Genomic DNA, 22,293 nt, shown 5'->3' with positions numbered 1-22,293 from the left:
ACGCAAAAACCCTATTTCTCCAAAATGGCAGTTATTTTACAGGATAAGGAAAAAAAAAACTTTCATACGAAATACTTTTGAAAGATTTTGGAGCTTTTCTTGTTGTCCATTCAACTGTTACAGTTGCATGAAAAAGTGAAGCACACTTTTCCTGACAGCAACAGTATACTAGTAATAAATGTTAAAGATTTTTAACCATCATCTGTCATCTCAATGGAAAACCAAGTGTCGTAAAGGGTACAATTTTAGCACACATGGGTCAAGGTGTGGTGATTCATAGCAAACAACGCACATACATGTCTTTTTTTGAGGTTAATGAAAAACTTAACCTTTCTGAGATCAGAAATGCCAGTTCGAATCTTCTCTGGACCTTCTTTCTTTCTGACCCCAAAATCCACCTCCACCACCACCACCACCACCCTCTCTCGCACCTCCTCGACTTCCACCTCTTCTTCCACCTCCACCACCTCTTTCATCTCTCCCACCTCTGGATTTGGCAGGGAACATTTCTTTCTCTCTCTGATGTTTGTCATAGCGCTCTGCCATCAGTACCAGCTCATCTGGTACCTCCTGCAACACCAGGAAGCCAAGAATCAAACACGGTTCATTTATATTATTATAAATACAGTGGTATGTAAGTGTAGGAGGTGTGACTATGCAATAATGAGGGGTGTGTGTGTGTGTGTGTGTGTGTCTGTGTGTGTGTGTACCTGGCCAGCACGCTCCAGGATGTGTATAAGCTCAGCTGCCCATTTCCAATCTCCTCTTGTTATGAGGGTCACAGAGGCTCCGGATCGTCTGATAAATCAAAGTTAGTGCTTAGTTTTAAACGTGACTCTGTGATTAATGGTGATCGCTCTCTTACAAAGGCAGTGGAATTCACTCACCCTGCACGACCAGTACGCCCAACCCGATGAACATACTCCTCAATGTTCCGAGGAAAGTCATAATTAAAGACATGTGTGATGTCATGAACATCCAATCCTCTCGAGGCGAGGTCCGTGGCCACAAGAATGCGAACACGGCCTGAACAGGATTAATACAACATTTTTTTTGTAATTCTGCTTTTGTATCAAACCATAATGGATCACTGCATTGACCACTTTGAATCTGTAGAATTTTCTGTCATTTATATTCATAAACTAAAGACAAATTCACAAGCATGGGGCGAACTATAATAGTGAAAGATATTTCACAGTCTTAACATTTAGGGATCTGACTGTACTGACTACAGCATACCATCTTTGAAGTCTTGTAGAGCCTCCTCACGGTCACACTGTTCTCTGTCCCCATGCAGGGACTGTACCGCTATCCCCCGCAGACAAAGATCACTGGACAAATCGTCTGCCCTGCATGAAACATCATCAAGAGGGGGAAAATTAAATATACAAAATTAGAGAAGGGGGAGATTAGAGAAGGGGTCTGTTTAACTGAGTAATAGTGAGAAAACATAAGCATTACAGTAAACAATTACTTAAGTTGAAACAACAGCTGCTGCATTTTCATTATTTATTTTCCTAAAAGCAAGAACTGCACCAGCTCTACTTCCTCTGCTGGTTACTAATTTATTTATAACTAGTAGGTGAGTCCTGCACTAAGGCTGCACCATATGTGAAGGCCCACCCAGAAAGAAGCAAGGAGTTTCAATTTCCAGTGAAATTGAGCTATTTCTCCTAAGCACTACTGCCAACCGGCTTGTACAGACAGTATTGCATCAACAGGGTGCTTCAGGAAACGAACAAAGTATAAGGGAGGGACTTATTTTTAAATCAAAACAAACGGGCCAATCAAAACAACCACAAGATGCTATCTGAGCGGTTAAAACGAGTGGGTGTATGAGGTCATATTTATAAATGCTGAGTGTGCTTTACTGACACTCAACTGGAGGCGTAGAAGCTCAGTTTAGGGAGTTACCAAATGCAGTAACATTTAAATGAGTAAATAAACCGCCACGTTTAAGTTACACTCTGCTCACTCACACAATCTTCTTGCCAACAAAGATCAAGACTTTGTCCAGAGGCTCCATATTGTGAATGAAGTCGAACACATAAGCCTTCTTCTCCTCTTCCTGCACAAACAGGACAGTCTGCTGCACGGTATTCACAGCCTACATGAGAAAAAAAACAATTGCAATAAGGGGAAATTCATCCGGAATCTTCTAAACTTACCTAGCACATGTTTTGAAATCATAAGACTCATACTAGATCTGGTCTGTCCTTATTTGTTTCTCACCTTTAGTTTAATTACATTTACAGCATTTAGTTGACACTCTTATCCAGAACAACTTACAAGGGTATTCCTATTACAGAGGTGGGCCAATGCAGTCTTCCACATGATAGCTCACCCACAGGCGGTGGTGTTATCCACTGCACCACCCCAACCACTAACCATCAATTACCTTCAAACATTTTTATATAAGGTTACTCATTAGTATTTGGTAAAGCAGGTATACATTTTCAGTTCTGGTGTGGTTTTCCTAAATCCTGTTATTCACTCTCAGAACATGTTTGTAGTGAGCAACTACTCTAATTATAGCTGATTATTTTGCCTGATTACTAAAAAGCATCTGCCTAAAAACATTTATTAAAAAAAAAAAAAAAAAAACTAAGACCTACACATCCTGATTGGTTTCTCTTCATTAGTACTGCAATACACTGATCAGCCATAACATTAGCACCACTGACACATACATGTAGGCAAGTTTTTACCAACAGTAGCATCTGCCTTAAATGGGCAAACATAAGAATGTGAGCCACTTTAAAAAGCGAGAAACTATGATGGCTATACAGCTTGGTCAGAACATTTCAAAACATCAGATGGGTCTAGCGAGATATTACTGGTAGTTCACATTATTCTCTGTACTGTTGTTTTGTTCTGTTATTTGTTTGTTTGTTGTTTGTTTGTACTGAGCGGGTCAACCCGAGTAGGATAGGTTCCTCGGACTGAGTCTTGGTTCCTTCCAAGGTTTCTTCCTCTTAAAGGGAGTTTTTCCTTGCCACTGTGTCACCATAAAATTGGCATCTCTGTGGTGCTGCTCATAAGAGGCGTGGACCTGTTTTTCCTGTAAAGCGGCTTTGTGACAACCATTGTTGTAAAAAGCGCTATAAAAATAAAATTGAATTGAATTGAACTTTACATTTAATTTCAATATTTAAATTAAGTTTTATTTCTTTTATTAGAATAGTAAGCAGTCTCCTTCAACTTTACATGCAGCTTTATATTAAACTTGGTGTAAACATAGCATACTTACTGCCACATAGAGTTGTTTACAGGTTTCTGAAAAAAGCAAATGTCAATCTACTAAATTTCTCTCTGGCAGCTTCTATATGGAAAGATATACAATCTTGATTTTTTTCCCATTTTGAAAATGACATTAAAACAGTAATACAAGTAATCAAATTCATTTAATTAACCTCCCAGCCCTAATTCCTGTTATGTAGTGATGGGTACAGATCAAAACTGCTTTAAACAGTAAACTGCCAACAGGGTCATGGGCAACTAAAGCTCATTGATGGGATCCACAGATGCCCCCACAACTTATAGATAGGTGTATACAATCTTGTGTCTAAATATGGTCCCAGTTATCCCAGTATGAATAATACATGGATATGTTCAAGTCGTGTTAAATGCCAACAAACTGAATCTAACAGATAAATCATGGAAATCTAAACTGAAATGACTAAATAAAAAAAAGTCTAAGAATTAAAATGTTTAGAACATTAAAGGCCTAAGAAAATTTTCCCAACTTAGCACATTAAACATGTCCCAACTTACCGCCAGATCTAAGGTGCCCACATACACCATCATAGGATCTTTGAGGTAGGACCTGGCCAAACGTCTTACTCCTGCTGGCCAAGTAGCACTACATTTAGAAACAGGACAGTTATGAGGGGAAAAAAAATTTTTGATTAAATTTTTAAGAAACATCTTTACAGAGTACCACAACCAATCATGTTTAACCATTTTGTAATTGTTTTGTGCTAAACTGTTTGTTTGTGTGTAAAAGCTACAGGAGTGGTTACTCTCCATGCTCAGATCCGTGCTCAGATCCGAACAAGCAGCTAACGAATCTCTCACCTGGTCATGACCGTTTGTCTGTCAGGCCGAATGTCCAGGATGATCTTCATAATTTGAGGTTCGAACCCCATATCCAACATCCGGTCTGCCTCATCCAGTACCTGTTATCATCAAGTAAAGTTGAAAGCAAAATAGATTGTCATGATAGAAGCCTCAGGGGTATTAAGAGAGCTTGTTTAATTACAGTATTACACAGCATAAGCATGTGTTTAACAAATCACTTAACCAATGGCTGAAAATACCAGGTAGGTGATGGAACGCAAGTTGATGAGTTCGTTCATCTGCAAATCGTTCAATCGCCCTGGTGTTGCAATCACAATGTCCACGCCGCTGGTCACCATCTTTATCTGTGCCCGTCTGTCACCTCCTCCATAAACACAGATACTGTATAGAGGCCAGAGACAGATTAAGCATAATTTAACAACATTTGTCAAGCAGTTTGAATATTATAAAGTGTCAGGGTGGTACAAAATGGCGTTCTATAGCAGGTGGTAAAACCAATGTAAAACGTGGAACATGTAAAATCAAAACAGAATTCATTATTCTGTTTGAAAAGTATATGCAAAACCTGTATACCACAGAAGGAAAGGTTAACATAAGTAGTCACAAAAGCGTGTTTAATTGGAATTAAAATTACTGTCAAAATAAGGTGACTAAACCAAAGTCAAGTGGTGCAACTGCAAGGAGTGACTCATTTTAGATCACCACAATACAAGGAGCGCTTTCAAAATTATATAATATAATTTTATTAGAACATTGACCTTTTTTTTTTTTTACTAAAACATTCAGCAGAATCTGTTCACTAGACGATTTTCTAGATTTGAAGCAGCAATTTTTAGAGGTTATAAATCTAAAACAAATATAACTGTAAATGTCTCCTGAGAAAAAAAAAAAAATAATAAAAACATTAGGACACTCTATGCCCTATCAGTTGGTAGCACCCCCTTTGGCAGAAATAACCTAAATTAAACTATACCCAGAAGTCTTAAAAAGACATCAACTGAAGGATAAGTTTGTCCCACTGCTTATTGCAGAATTCTGTCAGCTGTCTGATGTTCTCAATTGTATTGATGTACCCACATTTCCCCAAGCACCCTCTGATGAAATAATGAATTAATAGTGGTTTCAATGATGAAGAGCTTGCCCAAACTTCTTGTAGCAAAGCAGCCCCAAAACATGATGTATTCACCACCATGCTTCACAGTAGGTATGGAACATTGTGCTCATATGCTGTATTTGGTTTGTTTCAATCATACTATTTATACTTTTATTATTCAACTTTGGACTCTTTCTAAGGAAACTACAAAGTCCCGCTGTGTGTGTAGGTGTTCCCTCACAAACCCTTATCTTGCACTGATGTTTTTTTGTAATATTCCGTCCTTGCACAACCCCAATAAAATATAACTTGTGTAGTCTCTTTCTGAAGATAGCAGATGATGTAGTTTAATATGAACTGTGGAAGGGTCTACCGGAAACTCACGCACGCTGTTTTTTGTCTGAACTTGCTAAGATGACCTGACTTTTTCATTATGTTGGCAGCTTTTTCAGTTGTAAATTGTTTTCTGGACAGTGAAATGGCTTTCTAGTTCTCCTGCGATCTTTTCTAATCCTTTTCCAGACTCACCTTCATCTACCACCTTTTTGTGAAGGCATCAGAGATCTCTTTTGATCTCACTACATTGATGTCACTCATCATAATGATAAGATATTTTTGTGGTGTTTTTTTTCAGATTTGTAGAAGATTTGTCTACGTATGGCCAAGCTGGCAGCAGCGCCTTTTCCTTCACTTGCACTCCGACAAACAATGACTACGTAAAATTCATAAAAACTGAAGAAAAATTACAAAAATGGCCTAAATGTATGAGGTTTAAATACGACAAACATTTTATTAGGGAGGGGGTATGCTGAGTGTTTTCTCACAAAAAGCAGCATTTCACTTATTTATATCATACTAATTACTTTTAAAAGGCATTTCTTTTTCTCTGATTTGTTTCGTTATATAACCTCTGAATAAAATCTATAGTTATACAATGTCTCGATATTGTTCAAATGAAGATCAAACATCCATTTATTTAAATCTGTTAAAAAGATTCACCTTTTGAATCCTTTATAGCTGTACTTGTTGCACTCTACTTCTATCTGGAGTGCCAGCTCTCGAGTAGGAGTTAAGACCAGCATTCCAGGGCCACTTTGCTTGTTCCTGGGTCTGTAAAAAAAAAAAAAAAAAAAAAAAAAAAAGATAAAGCAGACAGATGTGATGGGGAATGGGAATTTTCGAGCACACACAGGTTAATTGACATAAATCCCAGTCATGAATGAACAAAATTCAGGATTCTTTTCATTTCGGGCAGATCTAATTTTATCTACTTTTAGACGGGCACTGTCTAAATACAGTCTAAAGGTTGAAAAATGGATATCCTTACACAGGCTGCTCGTCCATGTGGATGAAGCCAGGAAGCAAATAGGCCAGGGTCTTCCCAGTTCCAGTCTGAGCAATTCCAATCAGGTCTAGGCCTTTCAGGACCACAGGCCAAGCCTGGGACTACAGAAAGAGAACACACAGAAGACTGTATAATGACCTTTTCTACTCATTTTCTTTTCCCTGTCTATTGACTGATGATTTGGAAAAGGAAACACTACCAGGACCCTACAAAGCACAGGGAGGCACAACAGGATGTTTAATCAAATAACACTAGCAGACATATTACTCATTAAAATAGTTTAGGTGGTTGAAAACCCGTTCAACAACTAAAAAGACTTGTCTAACTGTATGCTTTGTTTGTCATTTACATACCAATCATTACTCACTGTTAAAAGACACACCAGTCAATACCACACATATGCAACAAGCAACAAAGCAGAACACCTGAATTGACTGAAACATAAACTAAGATTTTATCTTAAATTGTATTTCACAAATTCTTATCCCAATTAGTTACCTTAAGCAAGGTACAAGGAAATGTGAATGATCAGAATTTGAGGGAGGCATGATGGTGAATTGACACACTGATGGAAGGGACATTCCATTTCACAAGTCGTTGCACATATTTAACAGTCCTTGTACCGCAGTGCAGGTGTGTTTCAAGGAATGTCTCATAGATGGCATTACCTGCCACAGAGAATAGTGCCGTGAATGGTAATGATGATGTGTTTGCAGGTCACAAAGAATTTTAGCAGAAAATCACATTTCACATTTAATGCAGGAGACCCTACACGCATATCCCACAGGTCAGTGCAACGTTCTTCCACGGGACAGTAGACACAACACTAGTTGATGTTAAAGGACACTTGGCATGTCAGTGTAATTAGAAATATAATTGGGGGAAAAAAAATGAATATTGGGAGTTTAAATTTCTGTCCTTATTACTGTTGAAGAAATATTTTGATTATAATGAAATCTGAAATTTCTAAAAGTTGTATTACAATGGTATAAGTTCTATTACTGTATGCACTGAATGGCTCAACATTATATATATATATATATATATATATATATATATATATATATATATATATAAAACATTGTGCTTTCTTGGCATCTTGGTCTTTTGCAAATCAAATGAACAATAGTAATACTTCCACTTTCATTTCCAGTGTAAGGTTAAAAAGCCTGCAGATTCTTATTCTTAGTTCATCATTGATACAAGCTCATTGAGACTGTTCTTTGTTGATAAGTGAAAGTGAAATTCATTCATAGACACATTCTGCACATAGTGCAGTAATAAGTAAATACTTGGTTTCGTTAGCTCAGTTTCAATCTGTTAAAATAAATACATTGCTTTCTTTTCTTAAATATATCATTACAAAAAATGAATAAAGAAAAAAGTTGTGTTTGGTTAAAAAGGGCCCTTAATCTCAGTTTTAGGCAAACCCTTCATTTTGGCAGCTGGCACATTTTCATTTTGGCACATCATTTTTCAAAACACTGGCACTCTAGACGGTCAATATATAGCCGTTTACAAGAGAAGAATTCCCCTAAATTTTTCTGCCCCAATTCAAACAAACCGCAAACCATCACATAAGTCCTCCCCTTTAATCTGACTGCTTGTTGTCATTTGAATGCTACATTCAAATCTAAGTGGTGCAGACCAGGTAGAACTACCCAATGAAAAAACTGCTGATGGCGGTGTTCCCCCCAAAGTACCTGAATGGGAGTCGGCTTCTGAAAGCCCACTCTGTGTATATTCTCCATGATTTCAGGATAGTGCTGAAAAGCCTCAAGGAAAGTGTATACTGGATAAGGAACGACTCTTTTTTCACCCTCTTTCAGGTCATCCACAAAGATATTGTTATTCTCCTTCCTGTTAGAGAGCAAAACAGAGAGTGTATAGTGTACAAGATACAGAGTTGCATATAAACAAACAGCTTATATTCTGACTGTGGATAAAACATAAGATTATTAAAAGAAGCAAAGGATCAACATATTTCTTTCAACATCTACTATGCTGCTCTTATTGTTTTGGCTTCAGAAAGGTGATTTCTGCTCCATAAATAGGAGAAATATGACATGCTAGTGTTACACCACAGAATTCCAATGCCTCAAATAAATCTGATGACTATAATGAAGAATACCAGGGCCAGGCAGGAGAAAAGGTTTATCCATGTTTTTTTTTTTTTTTTTTTTTTTTTTTTGCAAAAACTATTTTCTTGGAATCTTAAAGGATCAAATTTCCTTCTCAGTATGCCTCATTTTGCACAGGAAGCCATCTCTGATTAAACAAAGTTAAACAGAGCCCTCTGCTGGACAATGTATGTAATGCCACATATTAGTACATATTTACATATATACACGCACATATACTATTATATTATATATAAATAACTAGCTTCAGAGCAGGTTTTGCAATAACAATATACTTGTCAACAGGACAAAACATAATAAAATATATATTTTTTTAAATTTCAATAACATACTACTACTAGGATTATTTACCGTGTTCGGTTTCAAACATTTAGTAGAACTATTCTGTCAGTATTTCAGTAACTTATTTTATTCAAAATTTTTGATTTTGTATAAAATATAGCAAATTATTTAATGCATTTAAGGCCAGAATATTCGGTGCATGCATACAAACCATAAATTGAAAACCAACAATTGCACAAACAATACCCCTAAATCCTCAAGGTAATGAGCATATTACACACAAAATTAACTGCTTTCAAAACAAAATACCAATATTATCACAATATGGATCACTTAGAAAAATAGAAAACATATGATGCTGTACAACAGAATATGTTATATCCCAAATGAATTTTTTAAAAGCTTTAAAAACACATGTTGGAACTAAATTTTACTAGGTCCTCCTATTGGGGGACAAGGCCGCATTCTTAACAAACTGCGTGCACATAAACAGATCATAAACAAGCCCTTGGTTGATCCCTGTAATTTAGAGGCATTATTGGCTCAGAAGCTGGAGCATTAGGCACATGTTCTCAAAATCACTATTTCTATTCTTAGTGTACCCATTAGCAACTCCATCTGTGTCCAGCACAAGCATGGTGTATATGGTTGTCTTGCCTTGTATTGCAGACTTAGTTAAACAGAGACCTCTGCTGGATAAAGCAGAACAGTTGATTCACACTTGCCTCCATACTGTGATCTCCTCAGCACTGCGCCTGGCCACTGCCTCATCCTCAATGTAGAAGTTCTTCTTTAGAGGTGGAAGATCTAAACAAACCAACAAACTTTCTTTAACTAGGTACAATATTATAGAGCATATTCATAAAAAAATGTTTTTATAACAATTACACACAGGTATACACCCTACAAGTGGAAACTGCTACCTTTACTTCGTGCCAGTTTTTTAGTGGTTTGCCTCTGTTAAACTCTAAAAACTCAACAAAACAGTGGCCTTAATCTTATTACGAACAATTTACACAAGTAATGAAAGGAATGCCAAAAGTACTATATGGGCTTTCCATTTGGAGGCACTGGTAAACTAGGGTTGAATATCGACAAGAACCTGTTTGTATGAATTAATATATTGTGGTATATTACAATACTGTAAGCAGTAGTTATCCACTGTCTGCTTTTAAGCTTTACTGTGCTTTTGAGAATTGATACAGCATAGAAATAAAAAAAATACATCATATGGTAAATTTGGGGGTGTTACATATTGTATTGCACACACTAAAAAAATCTGACACAAAAAAAAAAAAAACACCTCCATATATGATAGAGATATTCTTAAAAGCAAGATCCATCTGTGCAGTCAACCCATCCATCTGTCCAACTCACCACTAGTGAGTACACTCAGAACACAGATATTTATAAAAAAAAAAAAAATCCCCAGGGTGGTGGGCAGCCATTACTGTGGGGAGCAGTGAGGGTTAAGGTCTTCGCTCATGCTCATGCTATGCTGCACTTTTTTTTTGTTTTGTGATAGATGTCTGTTACATTACTTTTCTTTTGTTCCATTTTTTTATTTTACTTGTGGCCTTCTATCTCTTCCTGTAAAAAGCGGAAACATTCTGCAGTTAGTGAATTTTTGAACCCATACATGGATCCACCCTCAGCTTAAACTCACCTTGCCATTTCATGGTCTCGTATTTCTCCCTGTTCTCCCTTATGTTAGTCCAGTCTATGGGTGTGGTAGCAGGGCCAGTGGACGCCTGCAAAGCAGACGCTGGCCAGCAGGAATCATTTCTCACTCCTGACCTCTCACTACCTGTAAAAAGACACAAACAGACATACATGACCATCAACAAATTGTAGAAGTCCACTTTCTTTAGAATTGCTGCAGTCGAGGAGAACAGTGGTCCCGATGCTGCTTATCCAAAACAAAAGGTCAACAAGGGTGCCTTGGACCTCTAACCCATTTAACAATTACCATTGTTGAATCGAGGTCCACTGGAACTCCCAGATATCAACTCCTCGATCATATCCTTGGCTTTTTGCTGAACATCACTGCTTCCAAAGATCAGCACCTCTCCCTCATAATCTCCACGGTTAACCTATCCAAACAATAATCAGACATTAGGAGTGAAATAATTTGAAATAAGTTACTGCTATTTTCTATAACCTGACACAAGCACAAGAGGGAAGAGAGCACTAAAACATAGCAAAAAAATGTTCCCAAGATTCCAAGCTACATAACCTAAAAATAATTCTATTCAAGCATAAAACTTACAGACTTCAAAAAATCAACATGACTAAGAAAAGACTGCCATATTGATGCAACTCTATGTTAAGCAATTAATTATATACTTGATCTCTTCTCTTAATAAAAATACACCATATTTATAATCCACTGTGAAAACATTGGGGGATAACTTTCTGTCCACTTAACCAAAATGCAACTAATGTGGCAAAAAAAAAAATGTTGTTGTTTAAAAAGATTGTGAGTGCTGCTAATTCTGATTGTTTATCAACGATGTTGAAAAGCATATCAATGCCCCCTCCATCCATCCATCCATCCATCCATCCTTTGACATCCATTATAAGATGACTACTTATAAAATATTTTTGTATTTTGTAAGTTTAAGTAATATATATATTTTTAATTTTATATATTTCAACATTGAAATAAAAATAAAGAAATAATTAAAATATATCATTTCAAATTGGTTCAGTGCAGCCGATCAAAGATTTAGGATAATGTATCCCCTTATATCTAATTTCTTTTTGTAATTTCTGTACCCAGATCTTTTTTCCACCGAACCTTGCCCTTCTATCTTGCTCTTTACCTGTCCTTGATCTTGCCCTTTTTCAATAAACTAATGCCAAAAACATGTAAAGTTTTAATCTGCTTATTAAACTGCAGTGTGAAACCAAATGAACCAAATGTAAAAAATAAAAAAGACATGAACCATAGACCACTGAAGTCTTGTGTCATTCTGTCATCCTGGGCATGCCCATATTTGGCTGATTTTTCAATGGGAAGAATGAATGGCAAAAGTTAGTACACCCTTCACATTTCTGCACATGTTCTATAACAGCTTTTGGGAGAACATTATAGAAATGAAACTGGGATATAACATAGAACAATAAGTGTATAGCTTGTCCAGCAGTACTGATAATTTAACACACAGCCATTTATGTCCAAACAGCCAGCAACAAAAGTGAGTACACAGTGAACATGTTCAAACTGTGCCCAAATGTGTTTTTGTCCTTCCTGGTGTCATGTAACCTGTTAAGAGTTACAAAGTTCCACCTGTGAATGGGGGCTGTTAATTTTTTTGGGGTATTCCACATGTACTAAGAATAAAACATATACAGGTTTAAACATATTTATCTACCACAGAATGTGATTCAGGTGATTTTTTTGAAAAGCCCATTAAAAAAATCAGCTTACACACAAAACAACAAGTACGGTCATAAACAACATGCGGCTGACTACAAAACAGCAGTGATCTATGGGGCAGACTCTGATCTGGGAAGCGAAAACACCCTATTTTTGCCATTTGTCCCAAATATCCATTACCAATATTTTTTTTTATGAAACAGGGAATTTAGAATTGTTGTGAAAGACTAAAGAAACCACCTTTATGTGGGAAAGAAGAATTAAAACTTGCACATACATTTCCTTAAGCTGTGCAATACATACTGACCAAGCACTTTATTAGCTGACATTCCTTTTTTTCCTCCCAAAACATCCTCAGCTATTCACGGCAAGATTTGAGAAGATGTGGTATACATTCCTCTGGCATTCAAGTCCATGCTGTTATAATTGTATTACATACTTCATACAGGTCTTCTGAGACACTTTCATACTAATAATCTCAAAGTTGTTCTACTGGATTCAGTTCTGGTGAATGGAAAGACTAATCAGACTTTCCATTCAGTCATGTTAAGGAAACCAGTTTGAGATCATAATTGCTTTTTGACAAAAACAGGATGGTTTCTGACTTACTCAGCACAGTACAGTTTGAGCAATTAGTGCCACAGAAACACCATCATTAAAGGACAGGATTCATCTCAATCTACATAACCCATTGCAATTAGCTGTTTAAAATTGCAATTTATTATTTAAGAATTAATATATTTCTTAATTGTAGTTAAAAACGTAGCATTTTTAGCAGCATGATGTGTTTGTGGTGTTACAAATAAAAAGATACTTTAAAAAGGTAACTTAACCCTTCAGATTTTACCTCACTCCTCAGATCAAATTCGAAAAATGCTTAAAAAAAAAAAATTGTGTGGAGTAATTTGGGAGGGGCACTGGGTGATGTATGGGTTTAGGGGCAGGGCAGAAGAGAGAACTGACTGGGCTGCACAGTGTGCCTCTGACTGTGGTGAGACTCAGTTGGTTGGATATCACTAGGTAGGCGGCATTATTAATGAATTGATTGATTTGCATATTGTGAGAATCCAAGTACCATCTCACACGGAAACAACAAACTGCCTATAGCACAGTCGAACCTGCAAGGTCATTGCAGAAGCAGCTTTAATAAAAGACCAAAATAAAAGGTCAGGAAAGGTTTATGTAAAAAAAATAAGCAGGACTGTGATGTTTTAGAATCTCAAAGGAACATATTTCCGCTATTAATGAAAAAAAAAAAAAATAGGGTTGGCATAGGGTTTATCGCCTCTTTAACACCTCGAGATATTTTTTCTCATAATGATGACTTATCATCTCGCAATTCTGACTTTGTCTCTTGTAATTATAACTTACTGTCTCTTAATTATGACTTGGCCAGTCGTAAATATGACTTACTATCTCATAATTATAGCCACTCGTAAATATGACGTACTCTCATAATTATGACTTATCCTCTCGTAAATATGACTTACTATCTTATAATTATGACTTACTGTCTTGTAAATATGACTTAGTGGAAGACCTTTATTTTTGGAAATGTGTTTCCATGGACTTATGGTGCAACTAGATTTAACTTATTTAAGGATGGTTTGAAACTAGCTTGTGTTAACTAAGGACTTAGTAGAGACTTTACACACAAACCTAAGAAGGAACTTAGCTACGAAAAATGTAATAATTAGCTAGCTTAGATAATTTACGCTAACTAGCTAGCTATGTTAGCATAGTTAGCAGATAACTAACTAACTATGTTAGCATATCAGTGTTGATGAACTTGCCTTTATTCTCGCACCACTGGAGTCCTGCAGTTCCCGGATTTTCACACCGCCTCGACCTGTTCCCACAGGAAACCAGTGTAGTATGTGTTTTAAATGAATTAGGTTTGGGGTAAATTAGCCCAAACTATTGGTGAACTAGAATAGTGCTAGCTGGTAAAAATTATCTTACCTATAACTCGCCCTATCATAGAGTTTTCTACTGAAATTAACACGGGGCGAGCTGAGCCTGGTCTACCACCACCACCATCATTACCACCACCTCCATTATCACTAGCACGCCTCCAGCTCCCACTGTCACTGCGATAACTGGTCTCTCCGCGCTGTTCTCTGGAGTTCCTCCAGTCTGAGCGGCTCCCCTGCTGCTCCTCTCCTTCACCACCTCCACCTTTCCCCCCGCGGTAAGCGCTCCCGGTCCCCCCGCGGTAGGAGGAGGAGGAGGAGGCCGCCGGCGGCCGCCACTCTGTCCGCGGAGCGGTAACCACAGCTGAGGGTCCTGAAACGGCCTTCCCAGCCTCGTCATACTCATCCTCCCAGTCCGACATCACTCACACACACCACAGCAGCCGGTTAAACCGAGGCGAGCGCGTTTCTGAGCACTTTTCACAAGTTTCAACCAGTTTCTTAGCTAAACTAAACTACTCCAGCGGCGTCTGGTCACTAACGAGCCGGTCCATTAACATCCGCCGACGTCACGACCATTCCCGCCAAGAATGAGGAGAAAACCCCACACCATGCTTCTCCTCCACTCACCTGCTGACCCCTACACTAAACATCAGAGTACAAATAATAGAAGTAAAATTAAACAATATTTTCTTTGTTTTATAAACACTTCTTTTAAATTAATAAGTAGTTAATTTATTAAATAAATTTATTAACCCTTAACATTATTAAACCTTACATTTTAAGTTATACAGCTCTGGAAAAAAATGAGACCTAATCTGTTTCTCTGATTTTGCTATTTATAGGTGTATGTTTGAGTAAAATGAATGTTGTTTTATTCTATGAACTACTAGAACATTTCTCCCAAATTCAAAAAAAAAAATATTGTCATTTAGAGCATTTATTTGTAGAAAATGAGAAATGGCTGAAATAACACACACAAAAATGCAGAGCTTTCAGACCTCAACTAATGCAAAACAAAAAAAAACAGGTTCATATTTGTAAAATATTAAGAGTTCAGAAATCAATTTGGTGGAATAACCCTGGTTTCTAACCACAGTTTCCATACATCTTGGCATGTTCTCCTCCACCAGTCTTACATGCTGCCTTTGGATATTTTTTTTCACTCCTACTGCAAATATTTAAGCAGTTCAGCTTGGTTTGATGGCTTGTGATCATCCATCTTCCTCTTGATTATATTCCAAAAAATAAATACTCATAATTTTGAAGTGAATACCTGAATATACTAAATTGTCAGGTTATTCCATCAATCCATTAAGCATCTCTTGATCAGCAGAGTGTCATGCCTAACCAGCTTGGTGATGCTACTCATCAACAGAAAAAAGATCCACAGGCCACAGACATAAACAACACTGTTCATGAGTTCAAGTCTTTTCTTTATTTAAGTATGATAAAATTTCATTTTGCATTTTTCAATCCCAGAGCATCAACTCTGTTATGTGCACATAGCTGAAATAAATTAATCTGCATGACAGAACTCTAACATTATCAAGCATGTATATTAAGGCCAGTTTTGTGTAATAAATTACTAAATTAGTGACAAAACAAAATAAATCTTGCTTTCATTGGAAAAAAAGAGCTATGTTCACAGCCAAGCAGAATGTTAAATTATCTCAAACTAAACTTTTAGCAGTTTTTGTAAGTTGTCAAAGTAAGAGTACTGTAATGAAACTAGGACAGAAACAAGATGTAGTTAAATGCAAAAGGCACCATGAAGCATTTAGTTAAAAAAATCTTTAAAACTAAAAAAAAAAAAAAAATGTTAAGATTATTATTAGTCTACAGCATTATTCTGCAACTTATACTCCACAGAGAATTCATGAACGATGACAGCGCACATCAATGCTCAGAAATATATGTACCGTTCTTTCTGTGTATCTGGATTACAAACAATGACATGATTATGCTAAAAAAATAAACATTCATCACATTTGCAGGTTTCTCTCCAATCTCTGAACAATTGTGCTTCCAATTGTTGTAAGCTACAGTGCCAGGATAATCCTCAATGTGTACACCAGAGGCGTTTTTAGAAAAAAACAACAAAACATCAACTTAAAAACACACAAATAGCCACTGACATACTGATATACATGATACACTGACAACCAGTCTTGCAAAAGCACTTATGATTTACTCAGAATAGAAACCAAATGGAAAATTAAGTAAAGAAAAGCAAAGGAAGCAACACTGGGTTTGGGGTTAAGACTGCTGTGGGCTGCAGAATAAAACAGAATACATAAGTGTGCTAAATTATGTAATATGCAATGTCACACAATAAGAACATAATTAACAGAAAAGCAAACTTTTTATTGGAAGATGTCAATGTGGCTGATTATAATGGGGTATTTTACCAAGCATTAAAAAACATAACCTTTCAACTTGTTATTAATTGAAATATTATTTACCTAATATCCCTAAATCAGAATACACTATATGTCCAAAAGTTTCAGTACATCTGTTCGTTCAGCTTTTCTTTTTACATTAAAGGTATTAAAAGTGACAGTACACATTTTTAAAATATTAAAAATGAAATCAAACTCACTACACTTTAAAAGAACTTGGTGCACGTCTTTGTCGATCAGCGCCACTGGAGGCCCGCTCCATGCAGTGACACAAGCAACCATGCAACCTGCAGTCTGCAGGAAGAGCACTCTGAACAATTGACATTCTGATTCTTCATTCTGAGTTCTGTTTAGTAAATGGTGCCCACTAGGGATGCATAATATGTCGTTTCAGCATTATCATTACACTGTGTGCATGTGCAAAAGTCTTTGATATACACAGTGCATTATTTATATCATGACAAATTGGAAAACCTGATTCTTTTTTAAAATATTACAATATATATTACAGTACATCAAATTATTGCAATGTCAGCTTTTTCTATATTGTGCAGCCCTAGCGCACACCACACTGTACAAACTCACAAATGACTGCGTTAGTCTGGCCAAAGATACATTTGTACTGTATATGAAGTATACTGTTGGCTTTAAAAGTAAGTTTGCACCTTTGTTCTGCTTAGAATGTGTTGGCATTCAAGTCACAGAAGCATTTATGATGTTGGATGATTAGTTTTGGATAACAATTTCCCCCTCCAACTTGTCTTAAAGGTACTGGATGTTGCTCTATCACACCGGAGAACAGATGTTCCAGAAGTTCCATTGCTCCGTAAGCCAATGTTAGTGGCCTGGTAGGCTTTGTGTACCTCTAGCATACAAGTTAGACTTATTTGTTACAGAGGGTACCATTGTATTGGCAATGCTTTTATATGTTTATTATCCAAGCTGTTTTTGCACAAATTAACAAGCATTGTGTTTATCCTAAAGTAGCTGAATGACCCTAAAGTGGGTAATTAAAAGTGATGTATGAATACATTTGGACATATAGTGTATCAGTTTGCAACCTCTTACCAATCTCATATTATCCCCTCTCAAAGCAGCCTAAGACATGTTTTTGTGTAGCTAAGAACTTGAGGCCCCAACCATGTGGGGACTTCAGTAACGTGCTCTAAGATGCATATGAGCAAACAAAATAAATTCTAATGACACTATTTCTATAGGCAGCCACAGATATCCATTGTGCCTGCCAACAATGCAGCCACTTATACTGGCCTTCTTCGACTGGTGAACCATTTGACTTGGCAGCTAAGACGATGCATTTCTAAGAAGACTACAATATAAAGAAGTGACTGAAATATGAACTCGAAAACTGAGTCAGGGGGTTGTCCATAACCATATATGCATAAACACTCTCAATCCTATGTGCTGTTGCATTTTAAACATGCAGTGTCCATGCAAGACTGAGATTAGAGCTCATTCACTACCATAATCCTTCAACTTGCTCTTTTAATATGCATTACCTTTACCTTACTAAATTATCCCTTCCCTTTCTGACACAAACGTCCATGCAAATGATATGTATGTATGAACTTAAAGGCTGTGTGCAACACAATGTCTTTTCACCAACTGACACAGAAAATTAGGGAAACAATTGTGAAAAGTGAAGATGGCATCCCCTTTCCTTTGGAAAAACAAAAGCACATACGGGACCAGAGGTGGTGTTTAGTCTCTACAGTCAGGCCGCTGTTGGTTGGGGTCACTTTAGATGGACGTGAGGCAGGCTCAGGGAATCTGAGCTGCCTGAAGGTCCAGCTGGACTGTGAGAAGGCCCAGCGGTTCCCGTTTGTACAAGCTCTGAGGTGAAGCTGGTGTCCATGCTTTGCTGGGAAAGGAAGTTGAAGTTCCCTTTGTTGGTCGCCAGCTCTTTGTCACTGATGAAGAGTTCTGTGTTGCCCCAGTCTGGCAGGGTCTCCCGGTCGTTGGACTCGTTGTTGCTGCTGCCGCTGCTCCGAGCCGATAGATTAGGGTGGCAGTCCCCACCAGAAGGCAGCATAAGGTTTTGAGCAGAAAAGGATTTCCCCAGTCCCCGGTCTGAATGCAGTGGGTGGTTTGTTGGTGAAGACAACAGGCCCAGTGGGTTAATTTCAAGACTCAAGTGTCTCCTCCATGAGCCCTCCTCTTTGGGGCTCCGCTCAGGCCTGCTCCTTAGCTGCACACTGCTCTGAGAACATTTAGCTTCTCTGTCTGAAACAGCTTCAGTCTGGGTGCTAAGCAAGCAGGTGTTAGGGCTCTCTGCCCTGCTTTCCTCCAATGTCTCTGATATCAGACTGGAAGGTGTGCCTGGAGCCATGGTGGGCAGCTGCAGAGTGTTCGTGTTGGGGTTGGTGGTAGGTAGAGGCCTGGACAGCTCTGAGAAGTTGGGATGACCTCTGGACAGGTTGTTAGGGGTAAGGATGGGGGGAGGCGAGGTTGGGTAAACACTGTCTGGGCTAGAAGGCTGATTATGAAGCAGTGGAGAAGGAGAGAAAGATGAGGCGGAAGTTGGGTAGCCAGTGCCCAGGTTGAGTTCACTGGGGGCCAGAACAAGCTGAAGGCCACAGGGCAGGTTAGCACTGGCAGATCGAGAAACCCCACTGCCTGAGAGCTGTGTGGAGGAGGACAGGTCCTTACTCTGAATGGAGCTGTGGTAGTCAGAGGTTTGCTCTAGCTCAAACAGAGGAAGGGCTGATAGACCCAACACTGAAGACGAGCCTTTCTGAAGAACCTGCCGGTAGACATCTAACAGCGAGTCCAGCTTTGACTCAATGGACTGCACCTGCATTGTGCAAGATGTAGAATGGATTAGACAACTTGGTATGAATTCTACATTTTCTGTCATTCTGTGTGCCTATAAAATTGAGCTTTTAGGTTTTTATTACTTAATTTTTAATGTTAACTTATAGTTATTCCATAAGTCACTTAATTTTTCTTTTTCCAACTTTAGGCCCTTAAAGCTTACATTAAGTTTAAGTATATAAAAAAGACAACATTCTGAGACATTCAAGGGATGTCCAGATTTCAGACAAAGTTTTTTTTATACTTCTTAATATGCCAGCTTTTTCTTACAGAATAAATGAGATTTGATTTTGATGTTTTTTTTTTTTTATAAAATTGTTTCTAATTTTCAGATTTTCTTCCATTTTTGTCCCAAATTTGGCTAGGTTATTTGTTTTACCCATTTAGCTGCTAGTCAGCTGTATATCCCCATCACTAGTGATTCCACAACACAAGAAGAGTAAAGACTAGCACATGCCTCCTCCGACACATGTAAAGTCACCTCTTTTTGAGCTGCTGCTAATGCATCATTGCTAAGTAGCATCACGGCACACTTGGAGAAAAGCGCAGCTACTCGGTTTCGTTACATCAGCTCACAGACTCCCTTTGAATGACATCACCCTTTGCCGTGATGAGGGGAAAGAGTGTCATCTACCCAGGAGATTTGAATCCCAGTCATGCAGTTTGCCATCTACTGCCAAAGCCCTGAGAGAGCACAATTGGCCTTGCTCTCTCAGGGCTTCGGCAGCAGATGGCAAACTGCATGACTTGGATTCAAATCAGCAATCTCCCGATCATAGTGGCAGCACCTTAGCCCACTGTACAGCTATTATTAAACTAAAAATAAACTGCATAAATATTTAATTGTCTCTAGGTTATATACATGTTCAATATCTATAAAGCATCTAAAGTGTACTGTCCAAAATTATGTTCATAAAATCTTTAATTTTTTTAATTTAATTTATAAGGAAATTTCAAGTTGGACCAAAACAGAGGAACATTCTGACAAATCCAGTTTGGATCAAAGAGATATATATGTATTTATGGCTGAATAAAGACCACAATTGACTTAAAATGTACCATTTTCAAAGTTTATATTATGTTTCAAATCAGATTTGCAACACATCCTTATTATCAAAAGTGTATTGTAATTCATTTTTAACTCAGCACAATAAAAAATGATAACCAGAAGAAAACTCTATTGTAAAAATACTTTTTATCACTTTGAGATGACACACAGGATACCATAAACAGTGTTCACCCTGAATGACACAGATGTCAGGTTATCTATTTCTTAGAATATGTCCACACCCAGCTTACCTGTCTCTCTACCTTACACACCCGCCCCAGCATGCTCATGTCATGTTCCAGTGACTCCCCTTCTGGAAGGATCCTGTCCCTCATTTTCCTGTCCATGGGTATCTGCCCCTTCCCCAAGATCTGATCCACCCTGTGACACAAAATCACTCAATCAGCAAGTAAGAAATAAATAAAAGTAAATAAAGGAAGGAAGACACAGTGTGAAAGGTTGGATCTCCTCTAATCAGAGTACAGCACAGAAGGACAAACCTGATTCCAGTTAAAGAATAAGAAAGGTAATTAGAGTTTGACCACCATCTTGTGCTACGTTATCCACAGAGCAGTGTTTCTCAATCCAGACCCTGGAAATACCCTGACCTGCACACATATTTCTCTCCCTTCTCCTGACACACCTGTTTCAACTAATCTGCTGCTTAACAATCCTTTTAAAGTTGAAGTGGGTGTGTTAAGACAGGAAAACCAATAACATGTGAATGGACAGGTGCTTCACAGACCAGGATTGAGAAATACTGTTATAGAGCAGTTGTTTAACAAACAGAGAACAGAACAGTGTATTTTAACGACAGTATATAGAGTTCAGATGAAGATATTAATCCAAAATGCAGAAGATTAATGTTGTCATTCTTTTGGCATATAAACAATGATTAGTTTTAGTTAACTATAAAACTCACTAATAAACATATAGACAGATCAGACATAACATTATGATGCTGATGTGGTTTTTAAACACCTCAGTATCAATGCTGGACTTAGAATAGTCCACCAACAGTATCTAGTTGGCAACATCCTGTGACCACAGATTAAGGACTTGAAGATGACCAACAAAAATCTGTGCAGCAACAGATGTAAAGCCTGTATGCTAAAAATGGATAATTGGTGTAGAAACAAGGAGGTGGTCATGAAGTTATGTTTGACCTGTGTACATATTATAGGGTATAAGTGAGATGTTAGATCATCATTACATCATATGGTTTGTTTCATAGTTCTCCATTTGTGTCAACATGCAAAGTAATCAAACATAAGTTCAGGGTTAAGCCAGTAGCACCAAAAAAAAAATACCAGTTAGAAGGAAATGTTTTCTTTGATTGGAAACACTGATGTCAAGAATAAATCAGTTGGAGCCCAAAGCTGATGCTGATTCTTGATGCTCTCAAAAAATGCCTGCAGCTGATTATAAGAAATCGAAGAATGCATTGTGTTCTTGAAAAAAATATTCTTGATAAGTCATTTTTCAAGAACAAACTCACAGGAACACAAGACTGGAGGAAATCTATTAAGATGCTGTGTACTTGCCATTTTATATTAAATAATACTACTGTAGACTATAAAAATCTGGCCTTCAAGTAAGTCACGATTATCCAAAGCTAACCAGCTTACCTAATGCTGCCTTCCATTGTATCTTAATTGTCAGAACTCTCTAGTTCTTTGTAGTAAATTTGAAGTTAAAACAGTCAAATTTTCTACTAGAAAATTCAGGAAATCCCCGCCAACCCCAACAGGAGTGTTATACAGTTTATTAGCACT

The 22,293-nt window shown here is 37.6% G+C and overlaps 2 protein-coding genes across 5 annotated transcripts in view; both read right to left on the bottom strand.

The window, feature by feature from the left end:
- Positions 1 to 31: 31 nt before the first annotated feature.
- On the bottom strand, positions 32 to 14,810 carry ddx43 (DEAD (Asp-Glu-Ala-Asp) box polypeptide 43). Its single transcript, XM_049481793.1, has 16 exons — positions 14,286 to 14,810; positions 14,117 to 14,172; positions 10,911 to 11,034; positions 10,608 to 10,748; positions 9,663 to 9,748; positions 8,222 to 8,374; positions 6,501 to 6,619; positions 6,173 to 6,283; positions 4,320 to 4,461; positions 4,078 to 4,178; positions 3,775 to 3,862; positions 1,980 to 2,107; positions 1,240 to 1,349; positions 888 to 1,026; positions 711 to 798; positions 32 to 570 (listed from the first exon to the last, which is right to left on the bottom strand). Exons 1-16 carry the CDS (start codon positions 14,656 to 14,658, stop codon positions 340 to 342), a joined length of 2,190 nt encoding a protein of 729 aa, XP_049337750.1. The 5' UTR covers positions 14,659 to 14,810; the 3' UTR covers positions 32 to 339.
- An 845-nt stretch (positions 14,811 to 15,655) lies between these two features.
- Positions 15,656 to 22,293, bottom strand: part of kcnq5a (potassium voltage-gated channel, KQT-like subfamily, member 5a) — a 180,609-nt gene continuing 173,971 nt past the window's right edge. For all 4 annotated transcript variants that reach the window (XM_049481327.1, XM_049481328.1, XM_022684693.2 and 1 more), the window contains 2 exons: positions 20,770 to 20,899; positions 15,656 to 19,450 (listed from right to left, as the gene is read on the bottom strand). In XM_049481327.1, the coding sequence (XP_049337284.1) occupies positions 18,392 to 19,450; positions 20,770 to 20,899 (1,189 nt within the window). In that variant the 3' untranslated portion in view covers positions 15,656 to 18,391. The remainder of the gene's footprint in view (positions 19,451 to 20,769; positions 20,900 to 22,293) is intronic.

This window comes from Astyanax mexicanus, chromosome 7 (genome assembly GCF_023375975.1).
Source record: "Astyanax mexicanus isolate ESR-SI-001 chromosome 7, AstMex3_surface, whole genome shotgun sequence".
Classification (NCBI taxonomy): domain Eukaryota; kingdom Metazoa; phylum Chordata; class Actinopteri; order Characiformes; family Acestrorhamphidae; genus Astyanax; species Astyanax mexicanus.
The sequence above is the reverse complement of the archived record's forward strand: the minus strand, read 5'-3'. Positions and strand labels throughout refer to the sequence as shown.